Below are 23,771 nucleotides of genomic sequence, written 5' to 3'. Positions count from 1 at the left end.
GGCTTGTCCCCGCTCTGCCCAATCAGCGCGCGCCAGAGCCACGAGTGACGGCAGAAGCAGCCAATGGCAGCCAGCCACGGGCTCTGCACACGGCACGGCCTCGCCTGCCTTGGGCTGATCTCGGCCATTTCTCGGCCCCCTGGGCTGAGGAGCGGCCCCGGCGCTGGGCCCGGCCCGGGCAGGAGGCCAAGGAAGCGCCGCTGCGCTGAAGCGCCGGGAGCTCGGGGTGCCCGGGAGCTGAGGGAGCTGGGGGTGAGTCCGGGATGGAGCAGGGGATGCCGGAGCGAGGCCAAAACTCTGTGACTCTCCTTCCTGTCCCGGGCGGGGAGCAGAACAGTCAAGGAAAGGCTCGGGGGTCGGGATGGGGGTAGGGACAGTTCAATCCTTGGTCACGGGCACAGCACACCTGACTTGGGGAAATTAAATTGAATTTATTATCCAACTTTTCAGAGAAAGAAAATTAGAAGTAATTCCTACGGAAATCCATCTTTCCCCCCAGCTGTCCCTCCTTCCCGGGCTTAACTTTGTGCCCCTCTCCGTCCCCCTCCCCGCCCAGAGGCACAGGGATGGGGGTCACAGTCAGGTCATGTCACTGCCTCCCCCTGAGGGCCAGGAATCCTTGTCCTGCTGCAGCCTGGGGTCCCTCGCAGGGGCCAGAGTCCCTCAGGACCAGGCTGCTCCAGCGGGGATGGCCAGGGGGATCCCCGAGTGCGGCCAGGAGCCACTTGCATGGCTGTGCAGGGGCTTCTGCCGGGCTCGGGGCCTCTCTCAGGCACCCCCTGCTCCGGCCCGGCCTCGTTGCCCCCCTCACCCCCCATGCAGCGAGTGCCCGGGCAGGGAGATGCACGATTTTCCCGGGGCTGAATCTTGGTGTTTTTGAGCTTTATTGGGCTAAATGTTGGTGTTGTTTTTTTTTTTTTTGGGGGGGCAGAATCTTTCTATTTTGGAGGGATACTAGATTTTTTGTGTTTTGGAAGTTTTTGATCTGTCTTTGTTAGCGTTCAGGAACACACATAATCACAGACTGATTGTATGCAGGTGCTTTATTGTAGCATGCAGGAACTGGGGGTATCAGCAACCCAAATCTACCTCCATCGTCTTTGTCCAAAGTGCACATGTTTATACAATTTCAGCTGTAGCAGTAATCACTATAACAACCTTATCAATATTGCTTCATTAATATTGCTTCATTAACTTTTATCTATATTGCGTCATGAGAGTTAGCTCATCCTTGCATGAACATGTCCGAATCTTATCTCTGGGTGGGTATCTTGGAGACCCCAAGTACCAGTTCCCGTTACCGTAAACATTTCAGCTTGCTAGATCATCCCCAATACCAAGCATTCTTGTGGCCTACCTCTACATGATTTTTAGAAACATTTTCAGAAACATTTAACCACATAGTAACATATTTCCGTCCTTTGAAAACATTTCACTTTACTATAATAAGTGTAATGCTTTCACTATATACAGTCCTTTTTCTGTATTTATACTTGATGTTCATCTTCGAATCCACAGTTGTCGTAAGCGTTGTTACACTCTGGAGGACTTGGAGATGACAAATGTGGATGTGGATCCCTGTCCCGTGTCAGCGCCTTTATTATCTTCTGGTTCCAGGTTCCTCTTTTCTTTATCTCTCCTTTCAAAACTGCATAGATTAAGCAGATTGCTAAGAACACAATCAGTAGGATTATCAGACTCTCAAGAATAGATTTGATTTATGAGCTCACATTCCATCCTAACCCTTCAAAACTTTTATCTACCCAACTTGTGGTCAGATCTTCCCTCTCTTTCTGTGCTTCATGTTCTATTTGTTTTAATGGATTAATGTTGTGTTCTACATCTGCAGTTCCATTTGGGATGTGGATGCAGCAGTGATCAATTTGTCCTTTTAGGTACCCGCACACTCTGTGTTCTTTCAACAATAACAGATCTAAAGGCAATCTGTTTTGCTGGGTCATTTTAGTTGTGCCTTGTAATTGTACATTTAGCTCTCTAAATCCCTCTTTGGTAACTCTTGCCAATCTTTCTACCTGGCCTGTAAGTTTGTACAACATCTTTCTATTTGTTATAATTTGCTATTGGACCAAACAAGGATTCCAGAACCCACTTAAATTTTATACTACTGCCTGGGGTTCCTGCCATATTTCTTCATCTTCAGCTTTGTTTTCCTGAACTTCTCGTCTTGTCCTTATTTGCAGAAGTTCATGCTCTCCCTTGAATGGGGACCTTTTCCAAATTGGGCATAAGGTGGGGAGGCCTAAAGTAATCTCTTTTACTTTTTCACCTACTGGCAAATGTGTTGTCCAGGTGCCGTCGCTTGCTGCCCATCCAAATTGGCCTGGACTCTGAACTGTACTTGTGCTCCATATTACCTTTTGGATCACTTGTCCTATCTTGTCATTTATTTCACCTTGTTTATGTGTGATTCCTCTGCAGGCACATCCAATTTTCAGAGCTACCACAAGTGGTGGCATTTGTTTTATTTCTTCATCATCAGAAGTACAGTCATAAGTTTTGTTCCATTCCCACCAATTCACTTTGTCTGCCTCCATTCTACTACTGGTTGCAGTGTTCCATACCCCTGGATCTGTTTCACTTTCAGAGCCTTCCCACTTAATGCACCAAGGGCTATCTGCCATAGATTGGAATTTCTGAAGCCCACTCATTGCCCATGCACTGTCCCAAGCTTCAGCCCGATCTTTTCCTTCCTGTCCTTCACACTTCCACTTCAATACTGGAATCTTTTCTTTAATGACCTTTGCTATCTTTTCAGAACACCATCCATAATTCCCTAATCCCCCATACCAGCCTAATTTTGGTTCATACTTTCCTCCATTTTCATGACAATCCCATAGAAATGAATACTTTGGCTTCACAGCATTTTCAAACACTGTCTTATTTGGGTACTCGTAATCTATTTGCAATACACAGCTCACATTTTCATTTTTATTCTTTTGTATTTCAGGTAATTTTGATGTTATAATTCCCCAATTTTTTTGGTCTCCTGCTGCCTTTGGTATTGACAGACAGGCAGTTATTTTGCTGGTGTTTTGCATGTTGGCCAAATCTTGAATTAATCCAATCATCCCATTTTTTGCCTGAATAGTATTAGAGACTTTTATCACTTGTGGTTCTGGCTGCACCCCCACATCCCTCTTCATTCTCAAATGAAGAGTTGTCAGCTGATCCTTTTGCTTTTCACATCCCAAGATAACATTGATTCCAACTGATGGCACTAAAGGCCATGAAATAATCACCAATACAGTCACTAGCAACCTAGACATTTGAAACAATCAAACCCGCTTTATCTGCAGCTTTGTTGGCCCTACAGTTTGTGCAGTCCACAGTGCAGGGGAAACCTTCTTCACCCTGGTGTAATGTATGCAGGGATCCAGTCCAGCTCCTTTGACTGCTGTCAAGGTAGTTAACAGTACCTGACAGGGTCCATTCCACCTTTCTTTTAATGGTTCTTCCTTCCAGCTTTTACCGTACACTTCATCTCCCGGGGGGATGTCATGAACTGGATTCTCAAGAGTCAGCGGCCTGTTCCACACAAGGGTGCTCCGAAGTCGAGCTCGAGCTTTTCCAAGAGACAGAACATAATTCTACACCTCTTGCTTCCCTGTAACATGTACATTTGGATTAGGTTCAGGGCATTCATATGGTTTCCCATCCAGTATCTCATAAGGACTGACTGACATCCTGCTTCTAGGCTTTATCCGAATCCTCAGCAGTGCTATTGGTAAAGCTTGTGGCTGCTGCAATTTAGCCTCTTGGCATCTTTTGCTGATTTGCCTCTTCAATGTCTGATTCATCCTCTCTACCTGTCCACTGGATTGGGGTCTCCATGGTGTATGGAGATGCCAAGCTATTCCCAGTAACCTACTCACCTCCCTCACTACTGTGGCTGTGAAATGTGGGCCCCTATCTGATGATATTCCTAGAGGCACCCCAAATCTTGGAATGATTTCTTGCAGTAACCACTTGACTGTCTCCTTTGCTTGATTTGTGTGACAGGGAAGAGCTTCTGGCCATCCTGAAAATGTGTCAACCCCTCCCAATAGATATTTCTATCCTTGAGTTCTTGCTAATTCTACAAAATCTACTTGCCAATAATCTCCTTGTTCTACTCCTACCTGAATTTTCCCTAATTGTGCCTGTCATCTAGCCACTGGATTGTTCTTTAAGCAAATTTCACATTTTGACATTACTGATTTTGCCATTGTTAACATCCGTACTAAAATTAAATTTTGTTTTAACAATTTCACCAATGTCTCTGCACTCCAATGACATTTGTTATGTTTAATTTGTAGAACTTCTCTCATTATCAAGGGGGGTGCCACTACTTGTCCCTGTGTAGTCACATACCACCCTTCTGAATTCTTCTGTGCATTCAGTGAGCATCCCAATTTCTCATCCTCTATTGAATATTTTGGTTCTGGGGGTAAATTGAATTGAGATACATTAGTTTTTAAAGGTATCAATGCCATTGCAGTTTGCACTTCTCGAGCAGCTTGTCGGGCTGTCCAGTCTGCTTTCCGATTTCCCTCATGAATTTTGGAGTTTCCTGATTGGTGAGCTTTGCAGTGCATGATTGCTACTTGCTCGGGCTTTTGTACTGCTTTTACTGATTGCAGGACTGCATCTTGATGTTTAATGTGTGTGCCTTGAGAAGACAGCAGTCCTCTTTCTTTCCCCAGTGCTCTGTGTACATGCAGTACTCCAAAAGCATACTTTGAGCCAGTCCATATGTTTACCCTTTTCCCTTCACTTAATTCTAGTGTTCTGGTTAAGGCAACCAGTTCTGCCCTCTGGGCAGATGGATTTGGTGATAATGCTTTTTCCTCCACTGTTGTACTGACTGTTGTTGCCTGGGGGTCCCAGAGCATCTTCCTCTCTGCCTTCTTCTCCTCCATTCGTCTAATGCTTGGGCATGAGAAGTGTGGTTTGGGGGGAAAAACAAGGGGTGACCACCTAGGATTCAGGGTTCCTCCTGCCCCAGTCCATCTCTAGAAGTCTTCAGGTGTCTTGTGTCCATGAAAATCTCCAAAGCATCAGGACTGAGAGGAAAAAATCCCTCCCTGAGGTTCACCTTCTCTGGGGTCCCCACTTTGGTGTCCCAGGGCTTCTGCAGGCTCATCCCTTCTCCGGGCTGCCCCTTCTCCAGGCTCCCCTCACTCCCGGCTCTCGGGGTCCCCCCTTTCCAGGCCCCCATTTCAGGCTCCGGGACTCCCGGGGCTCCCCCCTTTTCGCTGCTCCCCTTCCCCTGCCGGTACCGGGCATCTCAGCTCAGCTTTGGAGTCCTGCAAGATCCAGACATCGCTGTGCCCGGCCCGGCCCCAAAAAAAGAAACAGGGGTCCCCAAAGCTACTTCGAGTGAGCTCCAAATATCCCTTCCCCTGTAAACAAATCCTGCCAGGACGGCCCAAGAGCTTCGGGGCGAGGTTCCCGTCCCCGGTGAGCTGCGGGCTGCGGGGCCCGATGCTCCCGGCGCGAAGGGGCTGCAGATCCAGAGAGCGATGGACGCACCTGGGTGATTTGCGGAATAAAAGGAACTCTATAACTCACAGAGTAGTTATAAGAGCAGGTATGAATTTATTCAGCGCTGAGGTGCATGGGGGATATCTCCTCCAAAAAGCATGCACACCTTTTTGATTGGGTTTTCCCGTTTTTATCCTTTACAGAGCAGGTTTACACGATACGGCTAATACATATTAATTTCCTAACCCCGCCTGTCTTCACTTCATATTAAAATTAGCCCTGTGCCCCTTTCAGTCCTTTGGCCGCTTTTTTTTGGGGAGGGGGACTTCAAATCCGTTTCCTCCGGCTTAGGGTCCAGGAATCTCCTTTATCCTGTGGTGCCTTTGTCTTTGCATCTTGTTTGTGTATTCCAGCTCCTTATCTTATCTTGCAGTCTGACTCTTTTTCCTGTTCTTGTGGATTAGGGTGTCAGGGTCTGGTTTTTGTCAGACACCCCTTTTAAACGTTTCTTCTTAATTCTTAATTTCTTTGTTTCATGGGGCCTCCTCTGCTGCTCCTCTTGCAGTTCCTGCTCCTCCTCTACCCCTCCTCTTCCTCCCGCTCCTCCGCTTTCCCCTCCTTCCCCTCCTCCTCCTCCATCTCTCGGCTGCTGGCGAGGAGCTCTGGGGTGAGCGGAGCGGGGCCGGGAGCCGGTGGGAAAGGGCTGGGAGAGGGGGATGAGGGGAGCTGGGCCAGGGGGAGAGGGGTTCTCAAGGAGGGGCTGCCAGTTAAGGCCAGGAGCCCCAAATCCCCTCCGTGTCCTGCCAGCCCCTGCCCCCGGCGCTGTGGGGGCCGGGCCGTGCCCCAGTGCCGGCTCAGGGGGTGCTCCAGGCTGCCGTGCTGCACCTGGCAGCTGGAGCTGAGCCCGCATTGCCGGGGGCGGTTTCCAGCAGCACCAGGAGCTGCTGGCTCCAGTCCCCGCTGGGGAGCACGGCAGTGGCCAGCACGTGGCCCGAGAGCTGCTGCTGGCCCTGGGAGCAGCTCAGCTGGATGTGGGCAGGGGAGAAATCCATCAGGGAGCAGAGCAGGCGGCCGGGGCCGGGCTGGGAGCTGGAGGGCACCAGCGAGATGGACACGCTGGGATGGGCAGGGGGCTTGGGGACCCCCAATGCGGATCTTCCTCCCCACAAGCCGCAGGGAATTGCTCCAGGGATCGAGTGCTGCGGGACAGGGAACCACGTTTCTTTCATCCCAGCCCCACCTTTCCCTCTCCTCTCCCCCTTTCTCCTCCTTCCCCCAATCCATTGCCCCCTCACACTGCAATTTGGGTTTCCCAGCACCCTCCCCCACGCTTTCGGGGGGTCCCAGCGCTCTCTTTTTCCCACTCTTTCTCCTTCCCAATCGTCCCTCCAATCTCCAGCCTCCTCCCCCGTGCTTGGATTTGGGGGTTCCAGGCCCCTCCTGCTCTGTCTGGGGGTCCCATCCCCCCTTTCACTCAATTCACGGAGATCCTAGCAGATTTTTTTCTGGGAGGAATTCCTGAGTTACAGGATTTTTGGGGTGTAGATTTGAAGGGGGACAGCTCCGTCTGGCATTTATTTAACCCATGGTCTGCCGGGGAAGCACAAAAACGTTTCCCATTCCCATCCTTTCCTCATTTGGTCTGGTTCATGAGCTGCTTTCTTGTTTCCTTTGGTATCTGTTCTCATCTATTTGTCAACAGCAGTTTGAGTCATTTACTTTTCCAGAAATTCTGCCTCCTTCTGCTAAGAGATAATGTGATCCCATCCCATAGTGAAATGTTGTGTTCCTCAATGAGTGGATTGGATGGGGGGAAGGTCAGGAGCTGCAGCTGTCTGGTTGGGTGTTATTTCAATGACATCCTGTAATCTAATTATCCCATTGAAATGAGAAATGGTTTCTCTGGTACCTGATGTGAATTCATCAGGGTTCCCAGGGTCTGGTCCATGGTGTTGCAGGATTTGTTCTGGTGGCTGTTCATCTTTTCCCCATTTCTGGGTGCTCCCTCCAGCCAGGGCTGCATCAATTGTCAGCTTTTCTCTCATTAAATCATCACATACTTAGATTCCCAACTGATTTCCCTGAACTTGTGGTAGCAAATAAACCCCAGTGGTCTGATACACCCTATATAACATAGACAGAGACAGCACATGTTGGAGTGGGGACAGGGATGATTCTCCCTCACTTGTTTTAGTGAAGTTTTCTCAACATTCTCCATTTTCTGTTTTCCTTTGCAGCTGAACCAATTTCTGCTGCAGAGTCAGATATCCTCACAATGGGCTGTGCCTTTAGCTGTGCAAATTCCATCTGTGCAAGCAGGCAGAGCTTGGGCTGAGGGGCAGAGGGAATCAGTCCAATTCCTCCTGCAGGCAGGAAGCCCCTGGGCCTTTGTGCAGGCTTTGGGTCATCAGTGTTAATTTGCATTTCTAAAGTTCCTCTCCTGGCTGCCTGGAACAAAGCTTCTCTTCCAGGGCAGACATCCTGTGACTCACACGTGGCCCCCACAGAATCTGTTATTTTTTTTTTTAAACAATATTTTATTAACTGTTTATGTGTTAAAGCGCCAACTTTTAAGCTCTTCTAGTTTTCAAAGTGCAGCTTAAAGGTGAACATTGAAAAACTCATACCATCATTTTGTCATCAATAAGAGTCACGTTCAAATATAAAACAAAAATGAGAAAGCAATCAAGTGTTTTCTTTTCCTTCTCCTAGGACTAAAAACTGATTCTCACAACATTGTCCCAAACAGAACCAACAATATAGAAGTAAAATAATTACAAAAAATTATTCTAACGGTGTAATCTTTTTTCTGAAACTGTAAAAGCAAAAACTCTTCAACAGTGTCTTTAGAGAAATAAGGTGTTACTTGATTCTGGCCAGAATGTGCAACAGGAATTATTTCATGCACACTTAGGCTGGGTGTGCAGAGAAAATCATTCCATGACACATGAGTTTGACTAGATTTTTCCTAAACTTTATACAGTCTGACCCCATAGAAATCCCTTGGTTTAATGTTCGTTGGTTTGAAGGTGTGGAACAGTTAGAATTTGGTTTCCTGTTGCACCCGGATTTCTGTGCCTGTGATGGGAATTAGGTGGGCACTCCTGGATTTCCTGCTCAGCCTTTTCCAGACCAGGTGTCTCCAGCTGTGCCTTGGGCAGTCTCTGGGTCAGATGTTGTTTGATGTTAGCTGATGGAATCTTTTGGGCTATTCCCAGTCTGTTGAGATGTAAATTTCATCTCTGCTAAGTGGTGGAAAAGAAATACTAAAATTCCTTTAAAAGAAAGATTAAAATTCCTTTCCCCAAGGCAAAGGCAAACCAAGTGTGAGCAGAGAAATAAGATTTGAAGCCATTTTCATGTTGGTCTATTTTGCCAGCAGCTAATCCCAGGCAGGGCAGAGTGTGAGTGTAATTGAGAGTCAGAGTGGAATTGTCCCGGTGCCTTCCCCAGCAGCTGTGGCGAGGGCAGGCACAGAAAGGCCTGAAGGTGCAAGAGTGAGAGCAAGGATTGTCCCGCAGTGGCTGGAGATGGCAAAGGAGGGTGCCCAGGCCGAGGATTTGAGCAGAGGATCTGTGGGCAGGCCCAGGGGCTTCCCCCGCTGGGGAGCCCTGGCTGCTGCTGCGTTGCCTTCAGTGCAGACTCAGGGGTGGCCTGTTTAATATTCCCTTGCAATTCAGATTTCTGAGTCTGGAAGAGCCATGGCTGGGGCATCAATCATTTTATTATTTTCATTTTGTTAAGTTTTGTTCTCTTTCTTATATCTACACCATAACATAGAGGCTATCTGGGGCTAAAGAAATCACACAATGTTCTGCCTAGAAAAGAGAATCCTCAATCCAGCTCCTGCAATTCCCTGTTAATTGTAGGAATTGTTCCAGCTCCATTTTAGTCCTGGGTCACATTATTTCTGAGATTCCCTGAACCCTGTCAGGGTCAATACAAGACAAAACTTCCATCAACGTAGGTCCCAAATATTTAACCATTTTCTCTACCATTTGCCCTTTCTTTTTTTTCAGATACTCAAAGCTGCTTTTTCGCCTGAAAATGAAGCCATTTCACAGAGGCTTCCTCTACCTCTTCTCCTTGTTTTTCTGACTGGATCAAGTCATCCACATCCTGCATTAAGCCAGTCCCTGGGGGTGAGGTCAATTCCTTTGATATTTCCTGCAAGGCTTGCCCCAATCAGGCCGGTGCTTCCGTGCATCCCTGCAGAAGGACCGTCCATGTCTTGAGCATTTTCCCTTCTACCTCTTGTTGCCAGCCCAAGGCAGAATTCAGTTTGCATCCTCTGTGAGTGGGCAGATCGCCAGAAAGCATCTTTTGCATCAAGTTGTGAATGGCAGCAGTGTGAGGAGGGCACCTGGTTGAGGCTGGTGTAAGGATCTGAGAGTGTGGGGTGCCTCGGTTTCATCATCTCATTTCTTCTTCTTGGGTCCTGCAGCATTCTGTGGATTCCATTGGATTTCTTGTTTGGCAGGATAGGAGCATTCTAGGGAGCCATCCCTGGCTCCCCAAGCCGTGCCTTGAGCAGGACTCCCAGACAGGCTGTGAGCCCTTCCTTCCCTCCCTTGGAACAGGGGATTGCTTTTGGACACTTCTTCTCCTGGTTGCTTCAGGGAAATTTGGAGAGGCTCCATATCTAATTTTGCCGATTTCCCTGGGGCTGCCCACACTTGTGGGTTCACTTCAGCCTAGGCTCTGCCTGACATTTGACGCAGAGGTACAACAGAACCAGCCTCTGTATCACCTTATGCAATATTAATTTGTATTCCCAATTTAGCCATCAAGTCCCTTCCCAATAAATTAAAATCACTATTGTGAGCAAATAAAAATTCCTGCATTTCAAACCGCTCCCTCACATCTGCTAATAGTGGCTGAATAAAGCACTCCGGCTCATCTTTCCCACTTAGTGCCTTAATAATTTAAATATTCCCTAACACCTTTAGGTGTAAGATTCTGAGTGGATGGAGAGGCCCCTGTGTCCATCAGGAAAGGTCTCCTCTGGATCCAGAGCCACCCTGGATGTTCCCAAGGGCTGCAGTGTGGTGGGTCCCTGGTGGAATGGGAGCTGTGCCACCGCTAAGAATGCGTGTCCATCAAGGGCTGGACTTGCTGGTGCTGAGGGTGCTGCTGTCTGTGCTTGCAGTGTCCTTGTGCCCTGCAGCTGGAAGGCTGATTCCTTGCCAGGGGCTGTTTGGGTGGGCTGTGCCCTGGCCAGGAGGGCAATGCCTGTGCCAGGTGCTTGTGGCCGAGGGTGTCCCCTGGGTGCTGGGGCCCCCTTGGGCCCTGGGCTTGATCCCTCAGGGGCTGTAGGAACTGTGCCATGGCCTTTGCCTTCAGCTTGGCCTTTTGCTCATCCCTTGCTGCATTCAGCTGCTGAGCCTTTGTGAGCAAGTGCTGCAGGGGCTTCTTCTGTCGCTGCTGCAGCCCCCCTCAGTGCGTGTGGGTGCTCATCCTGTGGCAGCTGCTGAGCTTTCTGCAAAACCCTTCCTTTCTCCAGGGACCCACCAGGAAATGCTTAAAGGATCCTCTGGATCCTTGCAGGTCTAATCGCCATTTGTGAGCTGTTCCTTCCTCGTGCTGGCTGTGCTGAGGCTCCCCTCCCCAGCCCGTATCCCAGAGCCGGTCCCTGTCCTGCCGCAGTGTCCAAAGGCGGCCCCCCCGGCGGGCAGGGCCGGCAGCTCCATGGGGCCGGGCAGCGGCCGGGGCGTCCCGCAGCCTCCTGGGGGCCGGGGGCCACTGCGGGCCCTGCCCGGGGGGTGCTGGGCTCAGGCAGCGCCCGGCGCTGAGCCCCGGCTGCCCCACAGCCCCGGCCCGGCCCCACAGCTCCCCACAGGCCCCCAGCCCGTGCTCCCGGTGCCGCAGCTCTGCGCCCGCTCCTGCCGCTCCCAGCTCAGAGAAACCCCCTGAAATCCTCACCTCCTTGTTTTCCTGTCCTGGAAAACTGGGATACAAAGGATCTGGGTTGCCTTCGAAAGGCACGGCGACCTGGTTCAGGGGCGACACGGTGACCAACCCCAGGTCACTCGGTCCATCTGCACACTTACACAAATATGGTGGACAGCAAAATGGCGTTTATTGGTGAAGAATTTGACACTTTATAACCTAAGTTTCCAATGTCACTCCCATCTGCTTTCATCACAGCTAGGTGCCACTGGCTAATTACAGGTGTAATTACCATAAACTATTCGGGGGGGGGGGGGGGGGGGCGGGGTTTTGATTCTTTCTTTCTGTACATCACGATATCTTCCGACCGCTGACCCCTAATACCCCACATTTCCCCCCCTCCTTATGCTTAACTAAATTGTCTAGAATATAAGGTGTATTAGTCTTGAAAGTTCTAATGTTATTTTGTCTTTATCTGTCTTTAAACATTTTATCTAGTTTACCTATATTATGAAAAGTTTTAAAAGTATATATCATAGACTTGAGTAAAAATATAAGGTGCGCTATACTTAACTAAAAAGGCTAAAAACTTATAAAATAGACACTGCAGCTTTTCATTAACAAACATAAGGCACACTGAGCAGGCAGTGACCAAGTGCATTCTTAGAGCATCTGCTGTCTTTCTACAAACAGGATGTTGACTCTCTCTAGTCAGCTCTTGACAAAAGACACAAGCTTATTTAAAACACATGGTCCAAAGATTAACACTAGTAAGATCATTACGATTGGCCCAATCAGGGTGGACACTGGGGTGGTCAGCCATGGGGGCTGGTTAAACAGCAATTCGAACCACCCTTATTGAACTTCTCTATCTCTCTTTCTCTGCGCTAGTCTTTCTTTCAGTTCAGCTATAGAATCTCTGACCACTCCGGTGTGATCAGCATAAAAGCAACACTCTTCCCTTAAGGCGGCACAGAGGCCTCCTTGCTGCATTAGCAGATCTAGCCCACGTCTATTCTGCAGGACAACTTCAGAGAGTGAGGACAGTGAGTGTTCTAGAAAGGAGATGGATTTTTCAATTATCTGCAAGTCTTCATCAATTCTCATCTGCAGCTGAGACAGTCTCTGTTGTTGGGTCACGAGGGCAGAGACACCTGTGGCAGCACCAGTTGCTCCCAGGCTAAGCAGCATCCCTATGGTCACACCTGTCACCAGTTCTCTTTTCTGAAGTCAGGTGAGTCTGTCCGACTGCAGATTTAACTCCTCATCCGAGTGGTACAGGACCCTGGGAACAATCACAACTTGCACACAAAAATCGTTAGAAACACTGAAGTCACAAACAGATGGGCATGGGGTAATCATTGTCGGGTCTGTGCCCATTAGCTGCTGCAGACTGGAGCCTTGCAATTTAGGGTTTATTGGTGAGTGGATCTTCTGTCCCCCATCTGTCACCCGGACTGGGAACTCCAGCACAGCTGAAGGGACCCAGCTGGCACATGCAGCTTTTACTTCTCCCCAGTCTGTGAGAGGGCTATCTCCTCTCAGTTCTTTAGTAATGTGGAGGGGGATATTCTTGTTTATCTTTGTTGTCTCCTCCTCTAAGGAGTCGGTCACCGACCACTCATCCCCGCTGGTGTCTCAGTCGGAGTTGGAACTCGACTGGCTAACCATTTCTGGTTTCCCGTGCCTTTTTGTTGGGCTCCGGCCCCACCTACGTCCCTCGTGGGCAGGTCATTCCCTCCCTCCTGGTTCGCCCCTTTCTTTTGGTCTGCTCCGCCCTCTGCTCTTCTCCCCCTTACAGCTCTCCCCCCCCAACCTTTCTCCTTCACGTTCTCCTGTTCTCGCTGTGCAGCACTCCCACTTCTTATCTCCTTCGCTTCACATTCTCGTTCCCTCCCACGTACTTTATCTTTCTTGTCCTCATTCTTTGCCCATCTACGTATGCTTGTCAATGCCAGCGTTTGTTCCCTGCTCCTACCAAGGACATTTTCACTTTGCTCTTTGTCTTTTTGCTTGGTGCCATCTTGGGGCACATAGGGCGGTGGTCCTTCCCAGGCTTTCCCCGCGGCACCCCTGGCTTCTTCTGTTAACTCCTTCCAGAAAGTTTCTGCTCTCTGCTGACCCTCGGTAAGCGGATCGGGATTTGGGAATTGAGGGGACGTATCGCCCTCTTGTTTCCCCTTTGGCTCAGCAGAGCCGCTCTCATCTGGGACCTGTAATGTCTGTGTAGCCGCCCTGACCCCCAGTTTCGGGGTGGCCAACAAACAGTTTTTTGCTCTTGTATAGCTTTTCGCAGAGCTTTAACAACCTTCCCCCATGACTTAAGATGTTTCCCGGTGCCTGAGGACATGGTTTCCTCAGCTAAAGCTTTGGTACATCTGTCCCACTCCTCAGGGTGGAGAATATCTACTGGCTGGTCTATGACCCCAATATGCAAAAGCCTTGCAAGTGCAAGAGTAAAATCCTTAGGTTTACAATCGATACCCCACTGCTTATGTAATTGCGATACAACCTTCACAAGGGCTTCCATCTCCTTGTTGGTCCAGGAGCATCCTCCCTGCTGGGCTGGTCCAGCGGCTCCGCCCGTCGCCCCCCGTCCAGGCGATTCCCGCTTTCTGGATTTGATTCCCGGGTTTCGGCACCACTTTGTTGCCTTTAAAGGCATGGCGACCTGGTTTAGGGACGGCACGGTGACCAATCCCAGGTCACTCAGTCCATCTGCACACACCACCAATGTGACGGATGGCAAAATGGTGTTTATTGGTGAAGAATTTGACACTTTATAACCTGTGTTCACAGTGTCACTCCCATCTGCTTTCATCACAGCTAGGTGCCATTGGCTAATTATGGGAGTAATTACCATAAACTGTTGAGGAGGGGAGTGATTCCATCTTTCTGTACATCCCAATATCTTCCGACCACCGGACCTTAGCTGCCCACAGAGGCCATGTGACATTTCCCATGGGGTCTCTCCAGTTGTTGACAGACACAGCCTCCTTTTCATCCTAATTTTCTTGGCCACATCTCCCTCTCCCTTTCCCCATTGGCTGAAGTACTGGACAGGTACAGACTGCCCAATACCACTTAATATGAACTCTTTTAGCCATAATTTTGTTTAGCTAACAATATTGATGGCTGTGTTAAGTCTTTGTTGTTCTTCTGGAAGTTCATGAATTTAGGAGAAACTTGGCTGAGCAGCAGTCTTTGTCATCAATTAATAACATTTTGTGCAACTGATGGCTCCTCGCGTCACTTCCTTATGTCCACATCCCTGGCCCTATGTGCAATGAGGTTGACAGAATCAGTTTGTAAAGAGCCTTTGTTGTTCTTCCATTGCTGGGGTTGCCCCGTTTTGGGGCCATCCCCCCTGGAGCAGGGTGTCCCCCCTTGGTGCAGGCGCAGGGCTCAGGCAGGGCTGAGCCAATCAGAGCGCGCGGCGCTGATGACTCATCAGTGTCCAGGCAGAGCCGCAGCTGCCAGCGTTCCCCAGCTGGAGCCCAGCTGCGCCCCTCCCCCCCGGGCCTTGGCGCCCCCCTGGAGGGGAATTTGGGGAGGTGGGAGGGGGGAGCGCCAAGGCCGGGCCCCCCCGCGCTGTGGTGGCGGGAGCGGCTGCAGTGGGGAGCGAGTGCGGGCGGAAGCGGCCGAGAGCCCAGCGCTGCCCCAGGCCGAGCTGGCCCAGCTGCATCCGTGCCCCTGCGGTGGGATGCTGTGGGACTGGGGGGGAAGAGGGAGGCGGCAGTGGGTGCTGGGCCTGGGGGCAGGAGGAGAAGGGAAGGAGAAGCAGGGTTGAAGAGCAAAATGGTGAAATTATGTACCTGGAGTTTTGCAGAAGGAGGAGTGTGAGGTAGAGCAGGGACTCAGGACGAGGAGGAGTAGGAAGAGGAAGCAGCACCAAGTTCATCCCTGAATCTTCAGCTCCCCCACCCCAGGAATGTTGCCTCCCCACATGCAGCGGGTGACTGGGGAGGGGGATCCACGATTTTCTTGGGGCTGAATCTTGGTGTTTCTAAGCTTTATTGGGCTAAATGTTGGTGCTTTGATTTCTTGTGAGGGCTGAACCTTTCTGTTCTGGAGGGGGTTTTGGCTGAATCTTGTTTGATTAGTTTTTGGAAAACACAATCAGTGTTTTCTTGTTTGGTCTGAATGTTGGTGTTTTAGAGATTCTTACAGACAAAAGATGACCAATGACTTTCTGAGATGAACTTGGGCAAGGAGGAAACCCCAGCCCAAGGCACTCTCTTGTTGTTTATTTCCCCCCAAACAGGAATTTTACGTGACCAAACCATGTCCAGACGGAGCAGGAATAGGAAAAGCCCTGGAGATGCCGCACAAGGAGGGGCTGCAAACTCAGTCCAGGGAGCTGCAAGGAGGAAAGATCCCCCCAAGTGCCAGGAACACGGCCAGAGATCCAGCCGGAGTTCAGAGCTGGGGGTGAAACCTCATGGTGGGGAGAAGCCCCACAAGTGCTTGGAATGTGGGAAGAGCTTCAGCCGGAGCTCCGACCTGAAGAAACACCAGAGGATCCACACTGGGGAAAAGCCCTATGAGTGTGGGAAATGTGGGAAGAGCTTCAGAAATACCTCTGACCTGATGAAACACCAGGTGATCCACACAGGGGAACGGCCCTACACCTGCTTGGAATGTGGGAAGAGCTTTGGGTGGAGCTCTGACTTGAGGAAACACCAGCTCATCCACACTGGGGAGAGGCCCTACGAGTGTCCCCAGTGTGGGAAGAGGTTTCAGACCAGCTCCAGTGTCCTCCTACATGAGCGGATTCACACAGATGAGAGGCCCTTCCGCTGCCCCGACTGCGGGATGAGCTTCAACCGCAACTCCACCCTTGTCAGTCACCGGCGCATCCACACTGGGGAGAGGCCCTACGAGTGTCCCCAGTGTGGGAAGAGCTTCTCCAGGAGCTCTCACTTGACCCGACACCAACGTAGGCACCAGTAAGGGAAGCCCTGCGAGTGCCCCGAGTGCGGGAAGAGCTTCGTGCGCTGCTCCAGCTCCATCCCCCATGGGAGGATGGGCGTTGGATGATCCCCAGTGACCCCTGTTGGGCAGAGCCCTGGTGATCCGTGGTCCTGGTGATCTGTGTTGGGAAGACACCTGTCTGGGAGGCTCCACATCTTCCTGGCTCCCTGTGGGCACCTGGATGAACACCGGGACAGGAACAACATTGGGACACAGACCAACAATGGGAATTCCTTGTGGGGGGCAGATTTGTTGACTTTCAATCCCAGAAAATCTTTTGCATTCAATCTTATCTTCTGGTGGCATCAAGGAATACTGGATGGTCTTGGAGGTCTTTTCCAACCTCAGTGATTGCACAGTTTTGATTTCCTATTGCCCAAGGGTGTCTTCCACAGCCAAATGGTTATGAAGTGGGGCAAAGATCAAGGTTTTGGAGACAGTGGTGTGGAAACCCCTCCCCCCCTTCTTCCCTCCCACTCAATCACAAGGATGCTCAGCCAGCACAAAGAAATCCTTTTGTTTTGGCCTTGATTTTCTTTTCATTTCTCTTCTTTCCTTTAAAATATCTAATTTTGTGGTAAAAATAAAGACATTGAATTAAGACATGGGTGAGAACATTGAGGGACATAGACATGGTGGGACATGGAGAGTGACATAGACATGGACAGGGACATGACTATGGATGCTAACTCTGAAATAGAGAGCACGGTGCTTGTGGAAATTGCAGGCCACATAGTTTTCTCAGTCTTGCCTGGGAATTCATAAGGAGGAATTAAAACAATCCTCCGAGATAGAGAACAGCCTTGCGGGTGCTGTTTGTCTGTTCCTTGTTTTCTTGCAAGAGAAGGTCGAGGGGTGGTGTACCCCATTGACCAATGAAGGTGATGTGGTAGTTTACTAACCAATAAGAGTTTCTTCTCTGTACTTTTCACGTATCGGTCTATAAAAAAGACCTGAGTTAATAAACCAGAGAGAAATTCTCGTGATCGACTCCCAAGAGAGTCTGTGTCGTTCTTCTCGCCATTCCTAATAGAGCAACATCTGGTGACCCCAACGTGATGCGCATCTAGTGACCCCCCGAGGGTCAGTGCAGCCAGCGGTCGACGAGCCAGCTGCTTCCCCCACAGAGGGGTAAGTGAGAATCTCCCGGGCTCCCCTGGAGGGGGCTGGTTTTTTTAGACCAACGGGATAGTGGAGCCCTGCCAGTGAGCGGGCTTGGAACGGCTTATCTTGACGAAGCTAGAATTTAAAGTCCCTGGTTAAGCCACTGCATCTGCATCATTGCATTCGCGGGCTGTCAAGATAGACGGTTCTCACAATGGAGAACTGCAATTGAACTAATGATCAGCTTGTCTTCTCTGCGTGACAAGACACCTTGCCAGGCATGGGACTCGATATTTCTGAAGATGCTATGTGCACTTTGTTCCAGTGAGTAAAGTGCAAAGTTTGACTGTGACTCTTGATAATGCCTTTAACCTCGAGATTTGGCTGTCAGTGGGAGACCGCCTATGGTCTGAGTTAGCTGCAGGAGATACCGGCGTGTGCAGCTTGGCAGCCACCTGGGGCGTGCTCTTTAAAGTGCTGGAGCGGTGCCGGTCTGAGGACAGTGATGCCGGGATAGAAGATTCGGAAGCCAGGGGTGCCTCTTTTGTACACCATGAGAGACTGGGGGGTGAGACCAAGAACCCGTCACCCGCGGAGTTGGGCGCACAAGCCTCGCCAACAGAGAGGCGACACAGGAATGGAGACTGCCCGTCCCCGTCCGCGCCTCCGTCTGCGGCGCCTTCACCAGCGCTGCGAGCGCTGCCGCAAGCGGCCGCGGGGGGCCCTTCGTTGTCGATGGTGTTCTTCAGCCCCCCGCACCCTCTGCATTCCTTTCTCCTGTGCTGCAAAGGACAGCACGGACGCCCCCGCTGCAGCCTGCCGGCGCGGCAGGGGGAGCAACACCCCCTGTGTCCATCCGAAGGGCCCGCTGGCACGGCGGGGGGAGATCAGCTTTCAGCCCCCCCACGTCCAGCCGCGGAACCCGCGCATGCGCGAACCTCACCGGGACACCCATCGCAGCAGCCCTCATCAGGGGTGTCCCCTCCGGCCTCCGCACCGCCTCTGCACAACCCCCTGACGGCAGCGACACCGCCCACCACGGCAGAGGCAGGCGTGGTTCCTTCCCTCCATGCCCAGCCCAGTGCGGGGGGCAGACAGGTCCACAAGCAGAGCCAGTGCCCGTGCCGGCTACTGCAACGCAATTGTCATGGCAACCACCGCTGGAAACAACAATAACTGGGCAAAAACTTCAGCGAGTAACAGCAGCAACAACTTTACAATGGAGTCAGCTTTACTCAAACCATGCAAACTTCAAACCGCTCAGCAACACAGCTGCAAAACCCGACGAACAACAACGGCAGCCTGAACCTGACGAAACAACCATCTCCACACCGCAGATAGGTTCCCTGTTTTCTTCACTGATTGCAGAGAGTCAGGAAGCTTTTAACCACAGCCATGTGAACTCTACAAGTCCCTCAGTCATATTTGAGGGGAAAATCCAATTGACAACAAAAAAAAAAAAAAAAGGGGGGGGTGGGATCACAGCATCGTGAATTGCATTGTTGATTGATCTGTAAAAAGTTTATAGATTTTGCATAGTAGAATTGAGTAGACTGGGTTTGGATCTGGGTGTTCTTGAGTTTTGTCACTTTAGTGTTCTTTTAAACTTCCCTGTCGGTGTATGTTAGTTCATTGTTCTAGTCAACCAACAAGTCCTTGCAAAGAAACAATCCTTAAACATCAAAAACGTAAGCCAGAAAATCATTCTAAATCAGTGTCCATTCCAATTTCTATTGAAGGAGACCACTTGTGCTGTGTTTGCTCTCTTTCCTGCAAGGGCCCAGCAGGAGATTACAAATACTGCTTTTTTATTTTAAAACAAAAAGGGGGAATTATGGATGCTAACTCTGAAATAGAGAGCACGGTGCCTGTGGAAATTGCATGCCACATAGCTTTCTCAGTCTTGCCTGAAAAAGTGGCCTGGGAAATCATGGGGAGGAATTAAAACAATCCTCAGAGATAGAGAACAGCCTTGCAGGTGCTGTTTGTCTGTTCCTTGTTTTCTTGCAAGAGAAGGTCGAGGGGTGGTGTACCCCATTGACCAATGAAGGTGATGTGGTAGTTTACTAACCAATAAGAGTTTCTTCTCTGTACTTTTCACGTATCGGTCTATAAAAAAGACCTGAGGTAATAAACCAAAGAGAAATTCTCCTGACTGACTCCCAAGAGACTCTGTGTCATTCTTCTTGCCGTTCCTAATAGAGCGACACATGGCCATTCATGGGGACATGGGGGGACACGGGCACAGATGGAGACGTGGGGGACACCGCCAGGGGTGGAAACATGGTGGGGACACAGCCCTGGGTGAGGACATGGTGGGCCATGGCCAGTGACATATGGGGCCATGGCCATGGGCACTGCCATGGGGGGAACTTGCAGGGGCTGTGGGGGATGCTGGGTTTGAGGGAGTTGAGGGTTCCTGGCAGGGACTTGGGGCTTGCTGAGGGCTCTGGGGAAGCCCAGGCCGAGCGGCTGCGGCTGCGCTGGGAGCCCCTGGCGGAGGTTCTGGGGCAGCTGCTCAAGGACCCCCTGGCCTGGAGCCCCAGCTGGGCATTGGGCTCCTGGAAGGGAATGAACGTCCTTGTGCCCAGGAGGGAAATCCCAGCACCCCCAGGGTGTGGGGGGCAGCTGAGAGGCCACAGCAGACAGCGCTGTCTTCCTCTGTAGAGCCCAAAGAACCTGCCAGCTCAGAGATTTTGGCTCTCCCCTGGAGAGCTTCTCCCTAGGTCCCTCACTTTGCTCTCATGGAGAGAAAAAGTGTCACTCCCAGAGGCCTTTGAGTTGAACATGTTAATTTGTTACACCCCATTGGTTTTCCTCCCTATCAATCCACCCTGATACATGTATCCCAGTTTTCCCCACCCCTCTCCTCTATAAATACCCCGGTTTTTCCCCTGTTCAGAGAGCTGCTGTCACTGGCTCCCTTCACTGAGGGCCCTGTTATAATAAAGGCTATTTCTCAGTGGAATGCCATACAGCTCCCTAGCCTCTCTCCCTGTCGCCTGCACGCTGCCACTGAGCTGAGATCACTCACTGGGCAGAGGATGTGCCTGTGCCCCTGGACAGTCCTTTTCAGGACGGCTTCTTCAGGGTAGTCGTGGCACCCCTGTCATCGACACCACCGCGGCGTTCCTCCAGAACTGCACCTCATAATTCCCAAACTCTGGGATTCTGCCCAGGAAAAGGCTGCCAGGAGCTGCCAGAATTGAGTGAAAGGGGGGATGGGAGGCTCAGATTGAACAGGAGGGATCTGGAACTCCCAAAACCAAGCAGAGGGGTGGGGTGGTGGATTGGGCGGCAGTGGGGCAGGGGTGGAAGTGCAGAGGACAAGGGGCACATGGGAGCTCCATATTGGGTTTGGATGAGTCTCACTCCTCCTTCTTCTTCATCCCGCCTCCTTCTCCTCTCCAGCCCTTCTCCCGCTACTTCCTCCTGCCTCCTCCTCCTCCTCCATCTCTTCTGCTCCCCTGAGCCCAGCGCCCAGCCTTGGATCCCCATTTTTCCAATTCCTTCACATCCCATAGGAGGAGCCAGGATGGAGCTGGGGCAGGTTGGGCTGGGGCAGCACTGGGCTCTTGGCATGGTCCAGGTACCACCCATGCACCCCCTCCCCAAATTTCCCTGGTGGCTTCAGGGGTCCCAGCCGTTTTTAGGGTTTGCTGGGTGGCCATGCTGGAGTTTGGTGTCTCCCAAGGAGTCCCCAGAACAGGGTGACAGATCGGGGGGACACACGGGGGTCCTGATCCATCCTGGGGCAGCATCTGTCCCTGACAGGGTACCCCCATGGGGTCTCCCCAAGTCCCTCCCCACTGCCCCCCATAAATGGGACAGGGGCGAACTGGGAAGCTTTACTGGGAACACTGGGAGCAGCCGGCCGGGGGCAGAGTGACAGCAGGGCTGGGGGGACACATGACCCCTCCAAAATCAGCCCAGGGATGGAGCGGGGGATGCTAGCTGGGCCTGAAGCCATGAGGAGGGGCTGCGGCTGCCAGCGGCTCAGGAGCTCTGTGGGCAGAGAAAAGGGGGTGACACTGGGCTGGGGGCCCTGGGGGAGCACACACGTTCCAGGAGAGGGAGAATATGACCCCCAGGACCCCCCCTCACCTTCTTGTGCAGGCAGAAGCCAAGCCCCAGTGCCAGGAAGACGAAGCCCAACATGGAGCCCTCGATCCATATCAGCATCTTCCTGCGGGCAGTGTACAGCAGCATCTCTGGGAAGTCTTCAGGGGTCGGGATCCCCCTAAAACCTCTCACAGACACCCCAAGCCCTTCCAAGCACCCTTCCACTCTCACCCACCCCACCAGGACCTCTGAAACCTCCTCCCAGTCCCTTCCCAGCCTCCCCAGGATCCACCAAAGACCCTCCTGTCCCACTCAGGATCCCACAGTCCCCTCCCAGATGCCCCCCTGGACAATGCCCTGCCCCTGGACCTCCAAACCCTCTCCCAGTTCCTTCCCAGCCCCACCAGGACTCATCAGGATCCCTCTCAGTCTCTTCCGAGCACAACCAACCTCGTCCCAATCCCTGCTTTCCAATCTCCAGTCTCCTTCCAGCCCCTCCAGGCTCACTCAAATCCCTCCCAGTTACACCCAGCACCCCAAACTCCCTCCCAGTTTCCACCAGGACCCCCTGAACCCCATCCCACCCTCCCCAATAACCTTTAATCCCCTTCTCAGCCATTCTTGGCCCACAAACCCCTCTCCCAGTTTAAATCAGTCTATCTCAAACTCCCTCCCAGTTACTCCCAGTGTCGCTCTATTGGGAACGGCGAGAAGAACAACACAGACTCTCTTGTGAGTTGAACAGGAGAGCTCTTAAGGTTTATTACCTCAGATCTTTTTTTATAGACTGATACATGAAAGTATAGAAAGGTAAAACTCTTATTGGTCAGTGAACTAACACATCACCATCATTGGTCAGTGGGGTACACCACCCCTCAACCTTCTCTTGCAAGAAAACATGAAACTGACAAACAGCACCTGCAAGGCTGTCTTCTGTCTCTGAGGATTGTTTTAATTCCTCCCCATGATCTCCCAGGCCACTTTCTCAGGCGGGACTGAGGAAGTTATGCAGCCTGCTATTCTACAGGCACTGCGCTCCCTACTTTTGCTCATAGTTAACATCCATACTCCCAGCACACCCCAGTCCCCCTCCCAGCCCCTCTACTGCCTCCCCCGCTGCCCCCGGCGCTGTGGGGGCCGGGCCGTGCCCCAGTGCCGGCTCAGGGGGTGCTCCAGGCTGACGTGCTCCACCTGGCAGCTGGAGCTGAGCCCGCATTGCCGGGGGAGTTTCCAGCAGCACCAGGAGCTGCTGGCTCCAGCTCAAGGGCACCAGCGAGATGGACACGCTGGAGGGCACTGGGAGAGAGGGGGACACACTGGGATCAGCTGGGTGTGAAATGGTGCCAAGGCCGGTCAGCTCTTCCTCAGCTCCACGCCAGGAGTGGAACACACCTCAGGAGCAGGATGACCCGAGATGTGGCTTAGAGCAATGCTCTACAGCACTTAACAGCTGTCAGGCACAGTGTGGAGGCAAGAATGGGGGGAAGGTCTTTTATATTGGGGTTCAGAGAAAGGTTTAACTGCCCAAGGATCCAGGGACAAAAGACACAGAACACAAGCGTACAGCAATTTATATATGGGGAGGGCCCAGGGGTGGATACAAAACTTCAACCAGTGAGGGATATCCTGGGGAGGGGAATAGGACACATGGACCAATGGGGTGCTGTGGATTAGGGGATTTCCAAAGGGGACGTCCAAGCAGGGGGTTGGCATAAGGCAGGATTGACAGGGAACATTTGGGAACAAGGGGCAGGGTGGACAAGATTGATAGGGAAGGTGCTGGAAAAAGGGGTTGGGATACAATGATGGGCAGGGCAGGGGAGGAGATAACTTTGGGTTAAACCAACAAAGCAGGGGGGCAACAGCCTGGCTCGGCTGCAGGGGGGTCCCAGGGTGTGAGGATGGAGGGTTTGGGAGGGTCCCAGTCCTGGATACAGGGGTGCACGGGGGTCCTGCTGCAGCGGAATGGGAGTTCAGGGGGATCCCTTCCTCTGTTCTGGGGTTCAAGGGGTCCCAGTGCCTGAAAATGGAGGTTCAGGGGGGTTCTGGTGCCCAGAAATGGGGGTTCTGGGAGGTTTCCATTCCCGAGAATGGGTGTTCAGGGGATTCCAGGTTCCAGATAAGGGGGTGCAGGGGTTTTGGAGCTGGGAAGGGGGTACCAGGGGGTCCCGGTGCCCCAAAATGAACGTTCAAGGGGGTCTCTGTGCCCAGGAAGGGGGGTTCACCCAGAAATGGAAGTGCAGGGGTTCCCCATTCCC

At 51.6% G+C, this 23,771-nt stretch overlaps 2 protein-coding genes across 3 annotated transcripts in view; both read left to right on the top strand.

The window, feature by feature from the left end:
• Positions 1–23,771, top strand: part of LOC147646239 (serine/threonine-protein kinase PAK 3-like) — a 578,286-nt gene that overhangs the window by 518,346 nt on the left and 36,169 nt on the right. The gene's annotated exons all lie outside the window — the stretch shown is intronic.
• LOC147646241 (uncharacterized) lies at positions 78–19,617 on the top strand. Of its 2 annotated transcripts, XM_086873742.1 has the most exons (3): positions 78–252; positions 9,504–9,626; positions 15,638–17,342. In XM_086873742.1, exon 3 carries the CDS (start codon positions 15,658–15,660, stop codon positions 16,324–16,326), a length of 669 nt encoding a protein of 222 aa, XP_086729868.1. In that variant the 5' UTR covers positions 78–252; positions 9,504–9,626; positions 15,638–15,657; the 3' UTR covers positions 16,327–17,342. The 2 variants fall into 2 exon arrangements, with proteins under 2 accessions (XP_086729868.1, XP_086729867.1); XM_086873741.1 differs by lacking the exon at positions 9,504–9,626 and having other exon boundaries at positions 86–252; positions 15,638–19,617.

Source organism: Cyanistes caeruleus, unplaced genomic scaffold, assembly GCF_971803275.1.
Source record: "Cyanistes caeruleus unplaced genomic scaffold, bCyaCae1.hap1.1 HAP1_SCAFFOLD_106, whole genome shotgun sequence".
Lineage (NCBI taxonomy): Eukaryota > Metazoa > Chordata > Aves > Passeriformes > Paridae > Cyanistes > Cyanistes caeruleus.
The sequence above is the reverse complement of the archived record's forward strand: the minus strand, read 5'-3'. Positions and strand labels throughout refer to the sequence as shown.